The 19,896-nt window shown below is 60.7% G+C and overlaps 3 protein-coding genes across 3 annotated transcripts; 2 read left to right on the plus strand and 1 right to left on the minus strand.

Moving 5' to 3' along the window:
- Nucleotides 1-9,395: 9,395 nt before the first annotated feature.
- BKCO1_1800077 (zinc finger protein) lies at nt 9,396-10,673 on the plus strand (the record flags this gene model as incomplete). The annotated part of the gene is made up of 2 exons (XM_020271857.1): nt 9,396-9,693; nt 9,817-10,673. The coding sequence occupies 2 exons, from the start codon at nt 9,396-9,398 to the stop codon at nt 10,671-10,673; spliced, it is 1,155 nt and encodes a 384-aa protein (XP_020131533.1).
- A 6,140-nt stretch (nt 10,674-16,813) lies between these two features.
- BKCO1_1800078 (fmn-binding split barrel-related protein) lies at nt 16,814-17,587 on the minus strand (the record flags this gene model as incomplete). The annotated part of the gene is made up of 1 exon (XM_020271858.1): nt 16,814-17,587. One exon carries the CDS (start codon nt 17,585-17,587, stop codon nt 16,814-16,816), a length of 774 nt encoding a protein of 257 aa, XP_020131538.1.
- A 676-nt stretch (nt 17,588-18,263) lies between these two features.
- BKCO1_1800079 (40s ribosomal protein s30) lies at nt 18,264-18,676 on the plus strand (the record flags this gene model as incomplete). Its single annotated transcript, XM_020271859.1, has 3 exons — nt 18,264-18,323; nt 18,379-18,591; nt 18,653-18,676. The coding sequence occupies 3 exons, from the start codon at nt 18,264-18,266 to the stop codon at nt 18,674-18,676; spliced, it is 297 nt and encodes a 98-aa protein (XP_020131537.1).
- Nucleotides 18,677-19,896: the final 1,220 nt, after the last annotated feature.

Genomic DNA, 19,896 nt, shown 5'->3' on the forward strand with positions numbered 1-19,896 from the left:
CCACGTAGGGCGCACGCCTCGTAAGGCCGTCCACAGCCCTACCTACCCACCCGCTCCGCGTCCCTGAGTCGGCGCCTTTGTGCGCTGTACAGTCTTCTTCCTCTTCAAGCCGATGGGCATGGCGCCGCCCGGATGCCAGTGAGTAGCGGCCGAAATCCTCCCGGCCAACGTGTGCAGAAGAAAGGGAATGTGCATGTGGGAATAAACGTTGGCCGGCACCATGGTCCCTCCCCGCCGGGCCGTAGTATGGGGGTCACGGGAATTCCCCCATCCTCGTCGTATTCGTTACGCCTTCCCCAAACCGGGCCAATTGTCATTCTCGCGCGGCCGAACGACAGGCCTGTCGTGTCATGATTGATTGATTGACTCGAATCGTACGCCGTGCGGCTGTCTGATTTGGTGGGATATGGCTATGTCAATCGCGAGTCAATCAAGACATGACGGCGCTCGTTGATTGGCCATGCCGCCCAAGGGTCGAGCTGCAAGGCAAAGGGAGATCAGCAGCAGCCGTCGCGGCGCGTGACCAGGGGAAGGCCCCAATCCGAGTGTGCTGTGACGGTTACTGCCGCTGCGCTTGACTGACTTCATCGGACAGCCACACAGAGCCCGCGCCCAGACGCCGACGCATCAATTTCACACCTGAGATATCTGGGTCCAAGTGCTGGCTCCGGACCATCGGCCGCCAAAGGCACTGTATTTTTCCAGCGACCCAATCACCCAAGGTCGGATAAAAAGCGTCTTACGCATGCCCCGACATTTGCGCAGCCGGCTTCGTGACGCCAGGGTTCCTGAGCCGCGCAGTTCCGCTGCCCCGCCCGTCGTGTCGGCAGCCATCTCCCCGTCACACAGGGCCCGGTGAGAAGGCAACGATCCTGGACCGCCGTTTTAGGCGTCCCTCTCGTCATGCCTCGCCTTGGGCGTGGCTCGGCCTGCCCGGCCTTGCCCTGCCTGCCCTGCCCGGCCCTGCCCGGCCCTGCCCTGCCCTGCCCTGGCCTTGCCGTACGGCACGGCGCGCGTGGTCTGCTGTCGATGATGATGATGCGTCATGCTAACTCGCGTTGCGGGAGAACATCCATGTTTCAATGCGCCGCTGTCAAGATCTAGGTAGTGAGCACATTTTCCCTTCCTTTTCTTGGTAAATGAGCGGCACGGTAAGGCAACCTCGAAGCGTCGATCGAGAGCCGAGCCCAGATAGACGTAGTTAGGTAGGCCAGAACTACTGCAGCAGCGTCTGGGAGAGCTGTGTCAACAATTGTTGCAGTAAAGATTAGCAGCACGGGAGATGAGTCCCACGGACACCTTGGCAGCCACCGAGCGCGGGAGCCTAAGCAGCGAAGAGTAGGTACCAACACGAATCACCTTCCAGGCTTAAAGCACAACGTCAGCGTAGAGACGGTCGTAAGATAAGGAGCTTGGCTCATTTCCATGTCTCTCCCAAGCCGCCTTTCTGTTGCGACAAGGAAGGCCGCCGAATCGCGCTGCACCCCGGCCAGACCATGAATTGGGGAGACTTACCAAGATCCATGGTCGTGGGAGGCTGCCTTGTTATCCAAGTAATTTCTGGTCCTGGTGTCTGGAAATGTGTGATCGACTGAGATTGGCGGGGGGAAGCTTGTCTAGTAGTGCGGAGAAGTCCGCGAGCAGCAATTGTTCTTCTTAGGTAGACATGGCGGCAGATGAGTCGCGAGCGTCAGTTGCAAGTTGGAGAGTGTTGCGGTTGGCCTAAGATCTAGCCCTTCCTAGCGGAAGGGTAGTTTCTTTTGGCTCCGGCTTGACGTGCGAGGTCACTGCTGCGTAGCGTCTCCGACACGAAGCTAGCGGAGGCACCAAGATGTGGAGTCGGAGAGTGACGCGCCGCTAGTTTGAATCATGGGTCTGGCTGCCATCGCCATCCCCGAAGTCCCGCGCTGGCGCGACAATAGGGTTGAATCCCGGCAGCAGCACACCATGGTGGAATAAAACACGGCAGGGCGACTCTAGACTTACCGAAGTATCCTTAGGCGATGCCTGACACGATCGAAAAGCCTACTCGGCCCATCCCTACTCCATCGTGCGTCGACGCGCCCCAATCTCCGTGGCCCAGGGCCATCCTGTCATAGGCCGGCCGTAATCGCAGCCCAGTGCCACCAGCCAGGGAAACAGAGATTGGCTACCGGAGCCACAGCTCGTCGCACCTAGAGGCGTGTCTCCGTTGCTGCTTTTGGTCGCACGCGCAGCTTGCGCGTCTCAAGATTCCTGCGACGGAGGCGCAGCAGAGAGCAGCACCGTCGGCAAGCGTCAGTGGACGCCGGGACGGCACGTCTCAAGACGCGGTCGCAAACCGTTGCACACAATTAACGCCATGCCGGCCCTCGCCCCTTCGCGCGCGCGCGCAGGGCTCTCTTCTCTGGCGGTGGGCATCGTACCTTAAGCAGAGAGCAGGCCAACGGCTGACTTCGGCGCCACCCAGCCCGCTGGCGGATCTGGCGAAGGGAGCACTGCCGAGTTCGCCATGTTCCGGGCACGTGGGCGTAGCATCGATCAGGGTTCCCAGGTTCAGCCCCTTGGAGTGCCCACAATGACGTCGCCCAAACGGCGGCATTTGCTGAGGCGTCTGGGTGGGGGAGCACAACGTTCAAGAGCGGCCGGAGGGACAGGTTGAGCCTAGCTGCCGCCGTACGCTTCGTCTCGGTGTTGGACAGGGCCACCATTCCACGGCGCTCGGGAGAATCGCCGGAAAATCACACCGATTGATGGGCACTCGCCGACGCAAATCCTCATCTTTGCGTTAATTGGATGTCCCGGCCGGCGCTGATTGGGCCAGCGGCATGTCGTGTGCGCGTGCCGTCGGATGCGATCCGCCTCCCCTCTGCGCTGGCCGTTGCCGCGAGAGTGGGTTGGACGAGGAAGGGCTGTTTAATGGCCAGGGCGCCTCTCCTGTCCACTGCAAAGAAGCGCGTCCAAACTGCCGAAAGCGGATCTCGTGGTGCATGCAATGTTGCATGAGCAGTGGGTGTTAAGCCTACCCGCCGCCGCCCCATAAGGGAAACCAACTATGATCGTCCACGCTTGAAGCGGGCAGGCACAGCGATCAAACTGCCTGCCTCACCGCATTTCTTGGGTTTTGCCGCCTTCGTCCATGGCCATCCGTAGCCTGACCCGAGCTCTGGCATGCTTGGCCGGGGCACCGCGCAGCGTCAAATCGAAGATCGTCAATTACCCTTCAGGGATTGACGCGCCCCGTGCCATACTTTTGCATTAGTGCAAACGGCAACCGGCGCGCCGCATGGAAAGACGGTGAAGAAGCAGTTCGCTTGCCTGCGTCGCCCTTGGCGAGAGAGCTGGTCGCTTCCGGCGCATGAATGATGAAACGCTGCCGTTGAGCTCGCCTGACGGGACCCTGGACTGACGTTCCGCGTGGGGGGGAAAGACGAATGGGGGATGCCCATATTGCAGACGACATTATGCTGTGATCTTCGATGATCGATGGGAATCCGCTCGCATCCTACGCAGCCCTCCCGCGGGCTGCATGCCGAAAAGGTACGATGACATACGTCGGCAAACAGTAAGCCCAGCAGGGTGGAGGCCCCAAACGGGGGAGTAAGCCCGTCTGCAGTGCGTGGATCAAGTTGCTCGTATCGTCCGCTGCGCGCAAGGGCTGCCCTGGGCCATAAACGCAAGACACTTCGGTTTCATCCGCCGGGCGAGCCGCCCGCCATCTGTTTGAGGAAAGGCGACGGTGGAGGAGCCCTCTTCTCGCGGAAGCGTGTCGACCCGTTTTGGGCCAACTGCCTTCCTCTCCGCGATCAGCGCCACGCTGGTCTCGGAGATGACCCGTCATGCTCAGTCTGCGTCTGCCGCAGATCCTTACGCAAGATGCGACAGGAGGCTGGAGATTTTCCGGAGGTGCAGACGACGTCGTACGACATTGCTCTGGGCATGCAATGCTGGAACCGCGATGGCCGCCATGTCATGATTGAGGCTGTACCGCAGCTCCACTCAAGGGGCGGGCCGATAGCGAAGACATTTCGGTCGAGACGAAGCGAGGAAGGCCGCCAGGTCCTGGAGCGGAGATCTTAGAAAAAAGTCATGGGCGGCGCGCCCGGGGGTGCGTTTCTGATTCAGTTAAGTCTATGACACTGACTGGCGGAGCGGCGCATGGTTGTCGACCAATGCGCATCTTCCGCCAGGAAATTCGTCCAGTCATGCCGAAGCTTGGGCAGGACGTACCTCGAGGCTCGGAAAATAATGGCGTCTGATATGACGACGACACGAAATTCTGCGACACTTCATTGCTCAGACCCGCCCAACAAGCATCTGCGACACGTGCAGCATGCGCAGGGGACTGTCCAGCACGGCCAACGAGACCGGGGTCGGTTCAGGGGTGGGTAAATCACGGCAGGCCGTCCTGGAGAAGATCCCATGGGCGCGCGTCGAGGATGCTGCGGCACGGCGACACAGGACGCGATCAAAGTGGCGGTTCTCCTTAGCAGCAGAGACCGAGTAACGTACGTTTAGAGTACAAGGCGGACGATTTAGGGCGGGCCGGTCTAGTCGCCCATCGAACGGCCAATCGGTATGGAGCGTCGACACACGGCAACTCAAAAACCCAGCCGGTCGCCGCCCATTACGTCTTTTCCGGCGAAGATCTGCCAGAGTGCTCTCGGAAGCTACCGTACCAAACAACGGACCAGAGACTCGGCGGAGGACCGTGCCGACTCCGGAGCCAGGCCTGCAGGAGCGTGCCTCTGCGGGACAGATTGGAATAGGGACGTTGCCCGAAGGGGAGCGGAGGTTGGCAACGACGCTCCGTCTGGATCTCGGCTTGGCGCGACACCGGGGGCGGAATAATGCCTGCCCTGGCGCAGGGATATGTGGGATGCGCCAGTTGTGGTTGCTCCTGACGGGCTGACGAAAGGATCTACGTCAGCCGCTGTCTGAGCCATGCGCTGCGCAATTTTGTGACAGCGCGGCCTACCTCCCGAATGGAGAAGGCCCCCTGCCACTCTCGCTGTAGCTTTACTCCGGCACTGCGGACAGGCCTGTCGACACGCGATCCGCTTTCGGGGTCCATGGCCATTGAAAGGGACCTAGAGGGCAGCCAGCTGCCCGTTCCAACAAGACGCTGACGGAAGCGCAGATGCAACGCTGCCGCTTGTTGGGCCGGTGGTCAGCTGCGATGCAATCAATATCAATAGATGACTTGCGTTGGCCCCTCGACGGGCGATTTAGGCGGGTGCTCCATACAGGGTGATCCATCCCAAGCCACGCTTACCGGCACGACGCGGCACGCACGGTGCAACTTCGAAGCTTCGCTACATGTGGGCACACGATGGCGTTGAGGTGGTGACCCCTGGTACATGCGGTCGCTCACCGTTCAGTAAGCACCGGCTAGCGCGCAGCGAGCAATTGGCACCCTGGGAATGCTGCGGAGCAGACATGGGTGGGGGGGGGGGCTTGCGGCCAACATCATCGTCAGCCAGACCGAACGGGTCCTCGCGTGCGCTAATCGCCGGAGCAGATGCGGGACCTGGGACGAGAGCGTATCGCAGCAGTCCAAGACAGTTTCAAGGCAGGGATGATGAAGATCGAAGCGTGCTGCCAGATTGGCCTCCAGAGAACAGCCGGTTAAAGTGGCGTAGCGTACGGAGTAGTCCTGTAACAGCATCACGCGCGCCATGAGGGGAACGAGGGGCGACTCATTTAGGACCGAATCGCTTTTAAAATGTGTCAAGGTCACCGCCATCTCGCAGACGACCCCGGTCCCCGGTGCATCTCCCAGGTTTTTGCGCGCGATAATCTTGTGTGGTGCAGATCAGCCGAGAAAATGCCCCCTGATCCGAACCGTTGCCCTGGGGGAACATCCAGCGGACGAGCCGTGCGCCGCATTGGCGACGCATTGTTTGGAGACGCTCGGGACGCAAGCTGCTGGCGCGCCGCCTCCCGCCTGCATCCACGATCTCGCCGCGGGCCACGGCCATGCGCCTGCCAGCGCCAGAGCGCTGGAAGGGGGGGAGACGCGGAGATTCGCAGCGGCGGTGGTGAGGCGGGCGTCGACGAGACCGCACCCGGCACGCCAAGCAAGAGGCGACAGCGGTGGCCGACATTCCTGGCTGGAGATCGGGCATCCCGGCTGTAGCTCCCAATTCATGACTAGCAGTCGGAGGGCGGCGCGCGATTGCAAATCCTCCTGACAAGCGAGGACCAAGATAGACGCGCGCCAAAGGGGAGAGCAGCAGCAGGCAGGTGGCAGGCTCGCCGGCGGACCAAGGACGGCGGGCGGCGGGCAGCGGGCAGCGGTGTGGTGATGCGAGCCAGCGAGCCAGCAAGCGAGACGCCCGCGATGATCGCGAGTCGCAGCTCCACCGCCCGCGGCGCCGCGGCGGCGCTGACGGCCGGCGCCCAGCCTCCGTGCAGCGCTGCAGCGTCGCTTGCGCTGCACGCAGCGGCGGGCAAATGTCGCCAAAACGCGCAGCACGCGTGCGCCGGGAGGCCTCGCGGGCGGCGCGGGCCTGCGTGCGGTGGTGCTGGGGTGCCGGGGCTGGCGGCTGGGGGTGCTGGTTCAGCGTGCTGCGGTGCGCGCGACTGGTCGGGGCGGTGCTGTCGTGAGCAGCAAAAGCGGCGCGTCGGCCGGGCGGGCAATGCGGCGCTGGTAGTACGCGCCGAACAAGCAAGCAATGTGGGGGCTCGCGATGCAGGTGGGCGGTGTTGACGAGCGGCCTGGAGAGTTGAGGTGAGGTGCCGGGCCCCGCGTGTTTGGCTGGCGAGTCAGGGCCAATCAACGCGGACGCGCTAGACACCTTCTCGAAGAGCGGTACGAGGCCGCGCACCGCCGAGGCAGCAGCAGCAGCACGCAGCAGCACGCAGCAGCACGCAGCACGCAGCACTGGCCGGTGGACGGGAGCATCCCGGGGGCTGCTCGCGTGGTGGCCGGGCAGCGTACATGCATGGCCCCGCGAGCCTTTGATGAAGAGCGGCGGCCCTGCGGTGCGCCGCTTGGGATGCTCAGGAGAGCGGCCGGGATGGGCGGCCGGCGGGCGTAGGACAGAATTTTCGACGCCTCTTCCAGCGAAGCTTCCACTGATCCGTGCTGAGATCGACGTGCTACCGCCCGCCCGCGTTGGCTCCTTGGGAGGCATCCTTGGCCGCCGCCAACCTCATCCCACCATTCGCGCCCGGGAGGATCACGCACTAACGCGCTCCGATCCCAGCGGCAGGCGCAGCTGATGACGGCGACGAGCTGTCGGGCCCCGCGTGCAGCATCTTGCGCCAGCAGCGTCCGCATGAGGTCGGCGGCGCCCCGCGAGGGCGACGGCCGGAGCTGCTCTCCCCTCGGCATGATCTGATTCTGATCCTTCACCTGCGTAGCGCTGCGGTCGATCGCGCGCGCCCTCCAGCGTCAATTTCCCGGTGCCCTGGGACATGGCTTGTCGACTGCGATCCTTCGCTGTGCCGCCGGGGTGGGTGCTGTGCAGCGCGCTGTTGGGTCTGATATAGGCCGGCCGGAGATGCGCCCTTCTGGCGGCCTAGCATCGTCATCAGCGTCATGCAGCTAGAGAAGCCCCGGCGAGGGTGCGACTCAGCGCGCTGCCTGGTTCGTTGGGCAGCAAGCATCGTCGAGGCCAGCGAGGCCAGCGAGGTCTGGGTGGCAGTGGGGGATCCCACGGCAGCGCAGGCTCGGCGCCAGCCTGTGCTATTGGGAGGCGCGCGAGAGACAGCGCGCTCGCCTACTGGTGATCAGGGTCCACCGTGGCTGGATGGGCATATAAGACGGTGGATGCCCGCTATGCTCCGCTATGCAGAGGGGCGCAGGACACAGGACACGGCGCGGAATTGTGATTGCAGGGCGAGAGTGCTAGCGTGCGGAGCAGAGGTAGCTTCAAATTTTAAGCGGCCGGCTATTGTCGCGCGCGGCAGAGCCGAGTCGATGCGATCTAGCAGCAGGAGTAGCAGGGCTGTGTCGCACGCTGCATCGGTGTCGGCGCGTGGTCGTATGTTAAATTGTTGCCCACCCACCTCCGCGTCGCCATGCAGTGCAACTCGGCGCCGCAAGCGAGCAGCGAGCGCGACCTGGAACGCCGGCTGACGCAGCAGCTCGGCTGCGTGCTGTGCGCAGCGAGGGCGTCACTGGCGCGGTGAGGCCGCGAACGTGGCTTCAAGGTTAGCTGCAGATGATGGGCGAAGCGGGCGGCTGATCAGCGCGACGACTCTGTGCCCGCGGCGGGCCAACGGCTACTGCCACTGCCACGGCCACGGCCACGGCCACGGCCACAGGCTCGCCCTCCCGCCGCGGCGGATGTGCAGCTACGCTGCTGGCGTGCAGGCGGAGCAGGCCGCGTGCTGCGATTCACCGCGGCGGCTTGCGCGCCTGCCGGCTAGCGGACTCTAGTCAGGCTGGTGGAGCGGTTAATCGCTGGCGCTGGCGCTGGCGCTGGCTAATCGCACGCGGTGCTGCGGTGAGGACGCAGCGCAGCGCAGGCAGGCGCTGCACCTGACACTCGCACTCGGCCCGTCTCGCATCGTGAGGCTTCTGCTGGCGTTTGCAGTCGGCCAGCTGGGCAGCGTGCCAGTAGCCGGGACCCCGGAGCCGTTCCGGCGGCGGCGGATGTGGTAGCGATCTGCCGCCCGCGCTGGAGGCAGCACATCTCCGACCGCTCACGTTCCTGAGCAGCGCTCCCTTCATCAGCGCGTCGCACACGCAATCTACACCGGACGGGGCGCAACTGTGGGGGAGCCGGCCAACCAGGTCCCTTGCATGCAGAGCTCGAGCACTTGGCCGCTCTGCCGCAAGATCGTGGGCAGCCCGGCGCACATCACGCATTCCTGGCGAGCCGTCAAGCGCAACCGAGGAATTTATCCGTCACGCTGGACTCGCCGGAGGTAGTGGCCTGAGAGCAGCCGATCTGCAGTGCAGCAAGGCCTGTCCCGGCCGCCTCATTCCCCGAACGGTTCGATAGCCGGCGATGGTGGGTGCGCGTTGACACGCAGGGGGGCCCTGGCCGGGGCTGGTGGATCCCTGTCGCTGCTCCGAGTCGCAGCGCGAGGCAGGGCCTGGTTGCCGCATGGGATACAAAGCACGACTATCATCTGCATTACCGTTGTGAAGAAGTGGGCACAGGCGCTCTCCAGATAATAACGGCCCGCCTCTTCAACGGTGGATCCCCTTCGCTCAAGCCAGGGTCCCGCTGGTCTCAGCACAAGTGACCCACCCCGTTGGCGACGGTCACCGCAGCCCGTCGACGTACTTGAATGCCCGCCTGGCCCAAGCCGCGCAGCTTCAGCCCAGGTAGCCCACCGACACACGGCATCTGCTGGACACGCGCTGTCCACCGCCGCTCTATAAACTTCCATTCCGTCCCCTCACCACCGCCTCTTATTCCATCGTCGCCCAAGGGTGAGCGATGCAGTTGTCGAGTATGGTCCACGGCACTGGGAGGGACAGCCGTCAAGAGGCGCACGAGTACTACCGCCAGCAACACCAGCACCACCTGTACCAGAGCCAGCGCGTCCAGCACCACCCGCAGGACGTCGCCGCCGGCTACCACCACCAGCTGTACCAGCAGCAGCAGGCCTTCAAGCACGCACACCCCTACCCCGGCGCGCCCCAGAGCCCGCCCTCGCCGCCCGTGGAAGACCTGGCGAACAAACCGTCGCTCCCGTCCATCTCGAGCCTGCTGGGCATCGCCGACGGCGAGCGCCCCAACACAGAGCCTGGTGAGTCCCAGCACCGCCCCCTTCCGCCCATGCCGCACACGCACATGCGAGTCGCGAGCACCGGCCGCCTCGCTGCCGAGAGAGACAGAGAGAGAGAGTCACGCGAAATTAACACCTCCCCAGGGTCGCAGTCACAGCAGGCGTCGCCAAGCCAGCAGCCGCAGGCCGTCCCACAGGCTCAGCAACAACAACAACCGCCGTCGCACCACCACCACCAGCAGGTGCAGCACCAGCCGGTCCTGCCGCCCGACCACCGACCCGACCAGGCTCAGCAAGCTTTCGCCCCCACGATCGTGAGCCACCCCAGAATGACTTTGCCGCCCACGCCTCCCATGCGGCCGGACTCCGTCATTGACGGGAACCAGTCTCCCTCCACCTCTTCGCAATCGTCTGTCCCGCAGCAGACGCCCTACTACCTGGGCCAATCGCTGAACAACATGGAGCCGCACCAGCAGCGCCAGCAGATGCCCCCCGCTGCTCCCATGCGCCAGCGCCCATCCGTGCCTTCGCAGCCCGCGACCTCTCCTTACGCGACCTCGCCATACGCAGCTTCTCCTTACGCCTCCTCTCCTGGCGCCGCCTCCGTGGGCTCGTACTACTCCCCGGAAAACCCGGTCTACACCTCGCCGGGCATGTACGGCCAGCGCCCGCTGCCCTCGAACTTTCCCCCGCCGCCGGTGCCGGTGTCGGTGCCGGTGACGACGCCCGGCAACCCGAACCCGTGGCAACACCACCACTATATCAGCGCGTCGAGCGCGGCCGCATTCCCCCAATCGCAGGACCGGTACATCTGCCAGACGTGCAACAAGGCCTTCTCCCGGCCCAGCAGCCTGCGCATCCACAGCCACAGCCACACGGGCGAGAAGCCGTTCAAGTGCCCGCACGCCGGCTGTGGCAAGGCCTTCAGCGTCCGCAGCAACATGAAGCGCCACGAACGCGGCTGCCATGCCACGGCCGGGCCGTCGGTGCACGGATCATGATCATGATCGCGATGATGACTTCTTCTCGACGCGGCAGGATTCCACGCGGCACACGGGAAGAACTGTACATGTACAGCAACGGACGGATTTTGAATGAGACGTGCGCGAAAAGTTATCAAAACAAAAAAGGGATAGAAGCGGGTGTTTTCAGGGGCATTGGTCCACGGCCGAAAGTCTTCAGGCCACAGAGTCAAAGTGGGAGAGCTTCTCCATCACAGCGACGTGGGGGCGAACACACCCGTGCCCCCCTCCCTCGCAGAGCCTTTTAGGGCGGCAGAGCGCGGGAAGAGCTCTGCGCGGCAATTGCAGCGAGGACAGTAATGGTCTCATCGAACGCGACACGGCGGCTGCTCGACCGAGCGATTTCCTCATCCACGCTTTATACCACTTGCATCATTCCCCCGGCGTTTAATTTTCCTCGGCATGGGCGTTCAAGCGGAGGTAGTCACTTTTCATCTGTTCGATTCTTTCGCTCTGTTTTTCTCTACACCCTTTGCATTGGCCCGGCGTTGCCACGGCGGAGACGGTCGATGTTGTAGCTACTCTTAAATTCCCTCCCCCTCCCAGTGTGTTTTTATCTACTGTTTTCCACCACCCTTCATCGACGGGGCCCTGGGCGCCGCCGATTGATCCCGCCGGATGCGCCAACAGAGGTGCGCGGCGGGTCTCATCGCTCTGCTACAGATGGATTGCCTGGTCCTTGGCCATCAGGCACGCGCGGGTAGCTTTTCTCCAGTTGTTCCACCATATACCGATCGTTATTATTGTGTAGTATAGGCCGCACGCTTACCCGTAGAGCTCGGAATAGCAAGTCGTTGATGCCGGCACGCGTATCTCTGCAGTGTTACCTAATTGCGCGCATTCGAGGGCGACTAACCTGGGGAATCTGCAGGCGGGAGAGGATCGGTGCTAGCGGCGCCAGCACGCGGTGGAGCTGTGGTTGCATCGTCTGCCTTCTTCACCGCCGCGCGGCGAGGATTCGCTGGCTATGACATACGTGATTTGCACGCGATCAACAGCCTGCAGCGGCGCCTCCCCACTCGTCGTCGCTCCGCTACGCGCCAGCGCGCAGCTGCCGACGCACGACGCCCACCGAAAAATGTTCGCCGCTCCTTCTCTGCTGGACCCTGGGCCCGTTCGACGACAGGTGGGCGATTCACGATTCACGATTCAGCGCGCTCGCCGCCGCGACACGTAACCCCAAGCCAGCAATCATCCGCCGCCCGGCCTCGCGCTCCCCTGAAATCTGCCCCCCCAACAAGCCGCCTCGCGTGCGTGCCTCAGGCACAATGGCTGGCCCGCCGGCCGGCAAGCGGGTTCGGGAACGACTCGGGTCAAGATTGACGCCGCCCACGCGCGATGCGCGCCAGCTCGCCGCCTAGCAAGAGCCGCCGCCGTCCCGCTGGGCCTGCTGCTCGCTTGACGAGGCGGTGAACATGGCACGCGCCCCTGGTCGTGCTGCCCTGCGCCGCCCTGCGCTGCCCTGCGTGGCCCCAAGGCTCGCACCCAGGGACCCGGGCGGAGATGGGCGCATCATCCTCTGACCGGCGGCGGTGGGGGCGGGAGGGACAACGACGTCGGACGGACAGGCACCAGGCACGGAGGAGCGCTGCCCCCCGCCCGGCCTCGCGAGGCAGCGCGCACGGCAAGCTCCAGCGGCCAGGGGACTGAGGGACGCGAGCCGTCGCAGGAGCATGCAGGAAGCCTGCCGCGCGCCGGTAGCCAGCAAGTCGCCCGCCGGTGGGCCAAAAGAAAACATCGAGGTGATGCGCTGGATCTGCCAATTCCCGCGCGTCGCGCACCCTCTTAACCCTTTCCGAGCACATCTTCCGTGCGATCTCCCACAGGCGGGCCAGACTTAGTTTTCTCCAGCCACGAGGCGTGCCCATCACCATCACCGCCGCGCTCCAAAACGGACTGCGCCGGCGACACGAGAGTCAGGGTCATGGCCGGGTGCCGCGGAAATAGCAAGGGCGGGCTCTCGCGCGGCTTGTCGTCGCTCGCCGAGGTGTGGGCAAACACGGCTCTCCTGCTCTAGCTGTCGCGCTACGGGGCTTGGGCGGTTTGATCTTCACTAACCGCACGTCGGTGCGTCTCGCGTCTTGCGCAAAATCGGCGCGGAAGCGCGCGCTAGCTCACGGCTTTGGGGGGCAGGCACGCAGGGCGAGCGACGGCGAGGCTATCTTTTGACAGCCGTCAAAGCGCCGCGACGCTCGCGGTGGGCGTGGGATGGGCGCGGAGCCAGGCGCCGACACGTCGAGCTCGGCCAGCATTAACCCGTTCGGGCCATGTTTCTAGTAGCTTACCTCTTTCGGTAATATACGGCTCTCGCGGCAGTTGGCAGCAGCTGGTCTCGCCGTGTCATTCTGTGCGGATGCCCTGCCGGCCGCTCCAGCATTATTGAGCACCTCATTTCCTCGACGCGCGCGCTCTCCTGCTCCCCGTACAGCCATTGAGATGGACATGAGCACTCCGCCGATCGGCTATAGCACCTGAATTATCGGTCGATAACTGGGCTCACGGAGTCAACAACAGTCTTTTCGTCAAGCCGCCGTCATCGCCGAAATGCACGTCGCCACTTGACTGCCACAGCCTCAGCACCCGACCCCAGCCCAAACCTGTTCTGACCTCGCACACGCATATTGCCCCGTTCCTCTCCACAATATACACGTATCGTCGCGAGCCGACCTTACTCGGTCGTCGACTGCACGCGCCCTCACCGCTGTTTCCGCGTGCTGCTGAAGAGCTTGCGGGCTATCTGCCGCGCTTAGAATTTAGCCTCCCCACACATCACCACGCGTCGCAAGCCACACGGCGGATCCTCCCTCTTCAGGTAGGCTGTCGTTGCTCCTTCCGGCCAGCCTGGAAGGCTCCATGCGCCGTCCATCCAGCGCGTCGGATGGAGCCGACTCGCTCCCGTCTTTGCATGAACAAGCCGTGTGGATGCTGCCTCTTGTTTCCGCCTCGCCGTCGTACAGGCCGTCTCAGATACAGTTAATTGCATGTCGTGGGCGTCGAGCACGGTAGCCGCCACATGGCCTGGGGGAAAAAAACAAAATCGACAAAAAAGAAAAAAGCGGCCTCGGCATGCGGAGAGGCGGCGGATCTGCAGGGCCGAACCGCGCTTGCGGTACCTACTCTGCTCCTTCCATGATGTCTTCGATGTATCTATCGCATCGTGCTTACCTTTCAAACACACCGTCTTCCGTAGCATTCCAAAAATTCTCTCAACCTGCCCCCCAGCTCGTGCTCCGTTTTCGGTGACCCGCATTCTCACCGCGCATGTGTGCACCAGCTCTGCGCCATCATGCGTGTCGCATCCCGAACTGTTGTGCTCGTTGCCTTCTTTCGCTAACGGATATAACTCCACTCGGGCAAACAAGGGAGACACGTATGTACAGCCTGGCATTGTTGTTCCTTTTCTTTTTCTTTCGATTCAGCGTTCCAGCACCAGGCGGTGAGTGTTGAGACACCTCACTCCTTCTCTCTCGTTCGTCTCCGACACTTCCCGTGTCGTCCCTGTCTGATCTTCCGATCTATGTCCCATCCGTACGGGTCGACGAACCGCAAGAATGCTTCATTTGCTTCTGTCCTCACTCATGCACGTTTCGCTAATCGCCAACTGGCCGGCCAGTGTATATACAAGGCGGTAAGCGGGTGGAATGGAAAAAAAGAAAACTGCGTGACTTGCTCGGACGAGCTACGGCTCTCGCTCCCAGACCACGGTTTTGCGGGTGCTCCATTACCCTCCCACACGTTTCGGCCCCTTGTGCATACCTTGTTCACTGCGAGAGAAGAGCGAGGAGACAGAAAGCAAAATTCGCAGGGTGGTATACAGTGGCTTCTCCAAAAACAACCATTTCTTTCTCACGCACACAATTTCCTTTTTTTCTCACTCGTCCACCGGGGCGGCTCCTCCCTCTCAGTCATCCATGTGCCCCGCATCGTCCTCTACAAAAAACATCCGTCCTCACTCCGATCTTCTGAGACACGCACGCACGTCATCCCCACCTAGCAGGGTTTAACGCAATCGGACATCATTGGACGGCAGCGTAGCGGAGCATTGTCCGAGGCACTTGGCGTCTCTATTCCCGTTTTTGTTGAGGACTAGTGGGAATCGCATGATGGTGGGGGGGCCGGACAAAGGGGACGGGATTTCCTGGCGATCGGTCGATTATTGATGGACGTGGGAAGACGATGTACAGAGGGGGGGAGGGCGCGCGGGCGCCGGTGACGCCCGGATGGGGCGGACCGCTTCGGGATGGCTTGCGAGGATCCGGCCGGGATCAAGCCCGATTGGGGGGGTTTCGTCGGGGGTTGGTTGGCGCGGTTAGACGAAAAGGGGTTTAGGCGAGTTTTTCGATGTTGGTGGAGAGGGTGGAAAGGAGGGGGGGATTGGGCGAGAGGGGACCGTGGTGTGTGTGTGGACAGGGAGGGAGAAGGATGATTGACAGGGTCAGAAGAGGATGAGCACGAGGTGGACGGGAAAGGGCATCGGAGTAAGGGAGGTTTGTATTGACTAAAGGGAGCTATAGGCAACTGACTTCTCGCAAGCGCGTGGACGGAGGGCCGCAAAGGGGTATGTGAGCCGGCTGTGGCTTTTGTTGGTGCGTTTTGATTTTCTCTCGCGTGCTTCGGCCGGCGTCGCAGAGAAATAGGGACCGCTCGTCGGTTTTGTCTGGCGATCAGCTGAATACTAAGTGGGTTGTGGCTGTGGATTGACGTGAGGTTGTGGGAAGCGAGATGATCGACTGCCCGAAGGATTCTGGAACTAGGCTGGCTTAGTGCGTCGATCTACTTCACTCAAGTTTGTGCAGACATCTTTGTGCAGGATCCCGGGACTTACGTATAGCTATGCTCTATTTATGACTACTTTGTCTGGTTGTTCTACGTGTGAAGCCATCCTCAAAGTGGCCTTAGACGACTCCAGCTAAAGGGTTGTGGCCCCATTCCGCTATACTGTAGACGGGCAACTTTAACGACTGGGAGCCTTCGCCCATTCCTCTTCTACGTCCTCGCGAGTCATCCTTGCAAAGTCGGTGCGGTGCCTCTTAAGATCCACACAGGATAGCATCGTCAGCTGATTGCTTCTTGTTGCTTACATCCTTCTCTTGCACACTTCAAAGATGGGTGATTCGTTGACAAGACACAGTGGTATTCATGAGCATAATAGCGGTCCAGAATGCCAGAATATGTTTCCCGCACGTTGAAGTCTCAATGTACCCGTTTGCTTCAACTTTACTCCTCGAAAAGAGATTTGTTCGATTGAAAAGTTGCCGGAGCGGTGACTTTGATAACATTAACTTCCAGCGTCGGTCAGAATTTGTATACATACTTAGTAAGTATCTCCCAAGAAACACGATACGCTAGTTGTAGGAGCTTTCCGTGTCTTCCGAAAAACACGATGAATGTTGGCGATGCCCCCGCTATCTGCTTCTCTTCCTAATACGGTTAGCGTGCCCTAGCCGCGTCAATGTAGTCTTCGCAACATACAACAGAAGATTTCAGCCCTCTGAGCTCCGCTGAGAACACTCCCTTCTTCCTTAGCGGGTAGTATAATCTGAAATCGGACGAAGCTGGCTGCTTCCAAGACTTACCCGTGTAGTTGAAACCAATGTCTAAGACATCGACGTAGATACGATGGAATAATATTCTTGTGAAAGAGACGGGTGTGGGCTTAATTAAAAGCTACAGTTTACCGTGTCCATGTTTATCTACGGTCCATCTATCGGCCACTCAACGTAGACCTCCGTTAGATATTTCACTGTTAAAATATCTATATGTCGATAATATACCTGGAGCTACTGCTTTGGGTGACGTATGGGATCTAGAAGCAGTTTCATACCTGTATTGTTATTCACTTAGATCTACTGGTTGCATAATTGACCTATAGCCCATAAAGCTCAAACGTCCCAAACAAACCAGTCAATTTTGAAAGAGAAGGAGAGTTAAGAGACAGCATTGAACTCAGGGTGTAGATGAGTCCGCAAGCAATTCGATCAAACTCCAACTGCCATAGTCAAGGAACGACATCTGTACACCGTCATTACCGTCAATAGGCCAAAGACGGTTCCGCCTCGCCACAACTCATTCCAAACCATCACTCATACCTCATCAACACATAAGTTTCGCCGGCGCTCTTAGAGCTCCCAGCCACTTCCAAGCCCCAGCCACTCCCTCCAGGCACTCCTCTTCTCCTCGCCGGGCAGCACGCAGTCCCGCACTTCCTGCCTGGTCACGCTCTGCCACTCCTCGACGGGGATCCAGCCAATGTAGGCCCTATCACCGAACCCGCCAATCCAGTAGACCTCCTGCACGACAAACCTGACCCAACGACTCGAATGAATCGGGTTTCCAGGATACCACGCCACGGCATCAGGGTGGTACTTGGCGAAGCAGGCGGGGATTGCATGCTTGACGATGTCCTCGGGGCCGAGGTCCTCGAGGTAGCCCTGCAGCGAGAAGCGCGGCAGGCTGGCGGGCGAGTGGACCTGGCCCTTGGGCGGGACCCAGTTGAGCCCCAGCGAGATGTTGGACCCGGCGGCGACGTTCTTGAAGCTCGTCGCGATGCCGATGGCTAGGACGGTCGGGTTGCCCGTGGCGTGCTCGCAGTCGGCGATGTAGTCGATGAGCCCGATCGGCGTGCCGCCCACGTCGGACGGTCGGTTCTCCGCAGTGCTTGGGTCTTGGTGCTGCTGCTTCTCGTTGCTTGGGAAGACAGTCGACAGTGTGCCGAGCCCGCTTAGGTGCAGGATCCTCCGGGCCATGACGGCCGACTCGTGGACGGTCGGGATGCGGTAGCTGGAGGCATCTCCGTCTTCAGGATTCACGAAGATGTGCTGTGGTGCGGGGACGAGCGAGGCGCTGGCGAGGCCGGCGAAGAGCGAGGCGGCAACTGCGCGGATCAGATGCATGGTGAGAGGTTGCTATGAGCTGCTCAGTAGTGGAAGGTGGGAATGGAGCTGTAGGAGCTGAGGGGTTGGAGGAGCTGTGTCAGAGGTAGCCCGGCGGGAGCTCGCGCATGATCGGTGATGTGACCGATCAGATAACTGGCGATAACGGAGCTAAGATTGGGTCAAGCGGCATGCGCACATGATCCGCGCATGCTGGGCGGAGCGACCATGGAAAATTGCAGGCGAAATGCGAATGATGTTGAGGAAAGCCGGTCTTGACAGCCACACAACGAGGGCGCGCGCCTTGTCTTAATATCCGATAAGCCTAGCCAAAGGCCACTCAAGGTTACCAGGTGTGACCGTCAGCCAGACAAATGCGTGGCCGCTTCCCCAGGCTGCCGTGGCTGCCACATTGGGCGTAGCGCCGCTGTTTTGCCGAGTAAGCGAGCGCTCCTCATCCACAGCGCCAATTTCGACCTCACGCCCGCCAACGACGACACCACTCACCGACGACTACGCCAACGCGCCCATCTGTAAGTCCGCCCGCCGCATCGTCCCAGCGCTGCTGCCACTCTGGTGCACTGCTGCGACGCCGTTGCATCCGCTCGCACGCCCCGACAAGCGCCGAAAGCTGACTTGCCACTCCGTTTCCCTCGTAGTCAACCGACGTCGTTAGCAACACCCAACAGTCGCCAACATGGGTAAGGTTCACGGTTCTCTCGCCCGTGCCGGAAAGGTCAAGTCTCAGACCCCCAAGGTACGATACACCCCGCACGCCCCGAAACGGAAAACCCGACGAGACAGGCTTGGAGATGGACGGAGAAAAGGAGTCGCCACCGGGCGACGCAGGAAGATGCGCAGCGGATTGGACCATGGAGACACCAGAACGACTGGATGCTGATCAAGTTTGCATACAACAGGTCGAGCCCCAGGAGAAGAAGAAGAACCCTAAGGGCCGTGCCCTCAAGAGGATAAAGTACACTCGCCGCTTCGTCAACGTCACCATGACCGGTGGCAAGAGGAAGGTGAGTTTCGCCACGCCGAAACCCCAACAAGAAACCTCCCCCCGATCCTAACAAGAGGCAGATGAACCCCAACCCCACTTCGTAAACAACCCAACCGACACCCTCGCCGTGGCGGCATGATGGAGCGACTTCTGGGATAATGGAGGAGCTCTGAATGGGAACGGTTTGGTTTTCTGCGGTTTACGATCAAAAAAAGGATTCAATCGAACGGGCCGAACTATACGATCTGCTCTTTCGCACTCAAATGGGATTATCTCCTCCGACAAACCGAAAACAACATCCATATGACTCTGGACCAGAACTGGGAAGATTAACGGCACGCTCTCGCCATAGAGAACGGGATTTCTCCGGGGTGGCAACATCTTGAGATAATCCCCGTTCAAGGACTTGAACGAGATCGTGTTTCACGGAATCTTTTTCGCTTTGGAACGAAGGATGCATATCAATGGCGTAACCTGCTCTAGTCGGCTTTGCTTTTGCGCGTTGGTTCCTTGCGTGTCACTTGCACGGCTAGTCAATTCATGCCCGTTGCGTGCCTCTCAGTCAAGTGGTCCAGAAGAGAGCGTGACCTGATGTCTCGAGTGAATGCGTTTAACAGACGCGTCGTATCTCACCAGCGTACGAATGCCCGAACAATAACTCCGAAGATATCTTGAACACAACACCCCAGTACAAACGCTCTGACTCAGACATCATGTCCGTAATCTGTACTGATAGTCGAAAAAGCGCTTCGCCTTCTGTACATCTAAGCATTACCATCGGTCGTTCTACCTGAAACTAATCACCGATGGCTCCACAAGCAAAGCAGTAGATGCGCTGCTTAGACGCCACCATCCCCGTACACACCCGCCCGATCCGAAAGTCAGTAATCCACCCTGCCACAATACCAACACAAGAAGACGTCTTATCGCTTTCCTGCTGCCCCGTTACAAATAACCAACGGCAACAACGAAAGACCACTTGGTGAGATGCGCGAGAAAAAGATCAAAGGAACAAGCCATGATGGTATCTATTCTTATCAACAGAAAATCGTAGTCTCGGCAGCCAATTACGGCACGTCTATAAGAAAGCAGCCATGGAGCAGAATTATTCCAACAGAGCCCCATCCTTCAAACAAACCCCCAACTTTTCACGTACAACGTTTCCAAAGAATAATAATAATAATGAAACAACGAAGAAAAGAAGTGAATACTTTTCATCCCCCCTCACTCCGATTGCGTTCCCGCCCCCTCTTTCTCGCTACCTCCATCCACCTCATCATCCGCCGCCGCCTCCGACCGCTCCTAATCCTCTCTTCTCCCTCAT

This window comes from Diplodia corticola (genome assembly GCF_001883845.1).
Source record: "Diplodia corticola strain CBS 112549 chromosome Unknown scaffold18, whole genome shotgun sequence".
In the NCBI taxonomy this organism is placed as follows: domain Eukaryota; kingdom Fungi; phylum Ascomycota; class Dothideomycetes; order Botryosphaeriales; family Botryosphaeriaceae; genus Diplodia; species Diplodia corticola.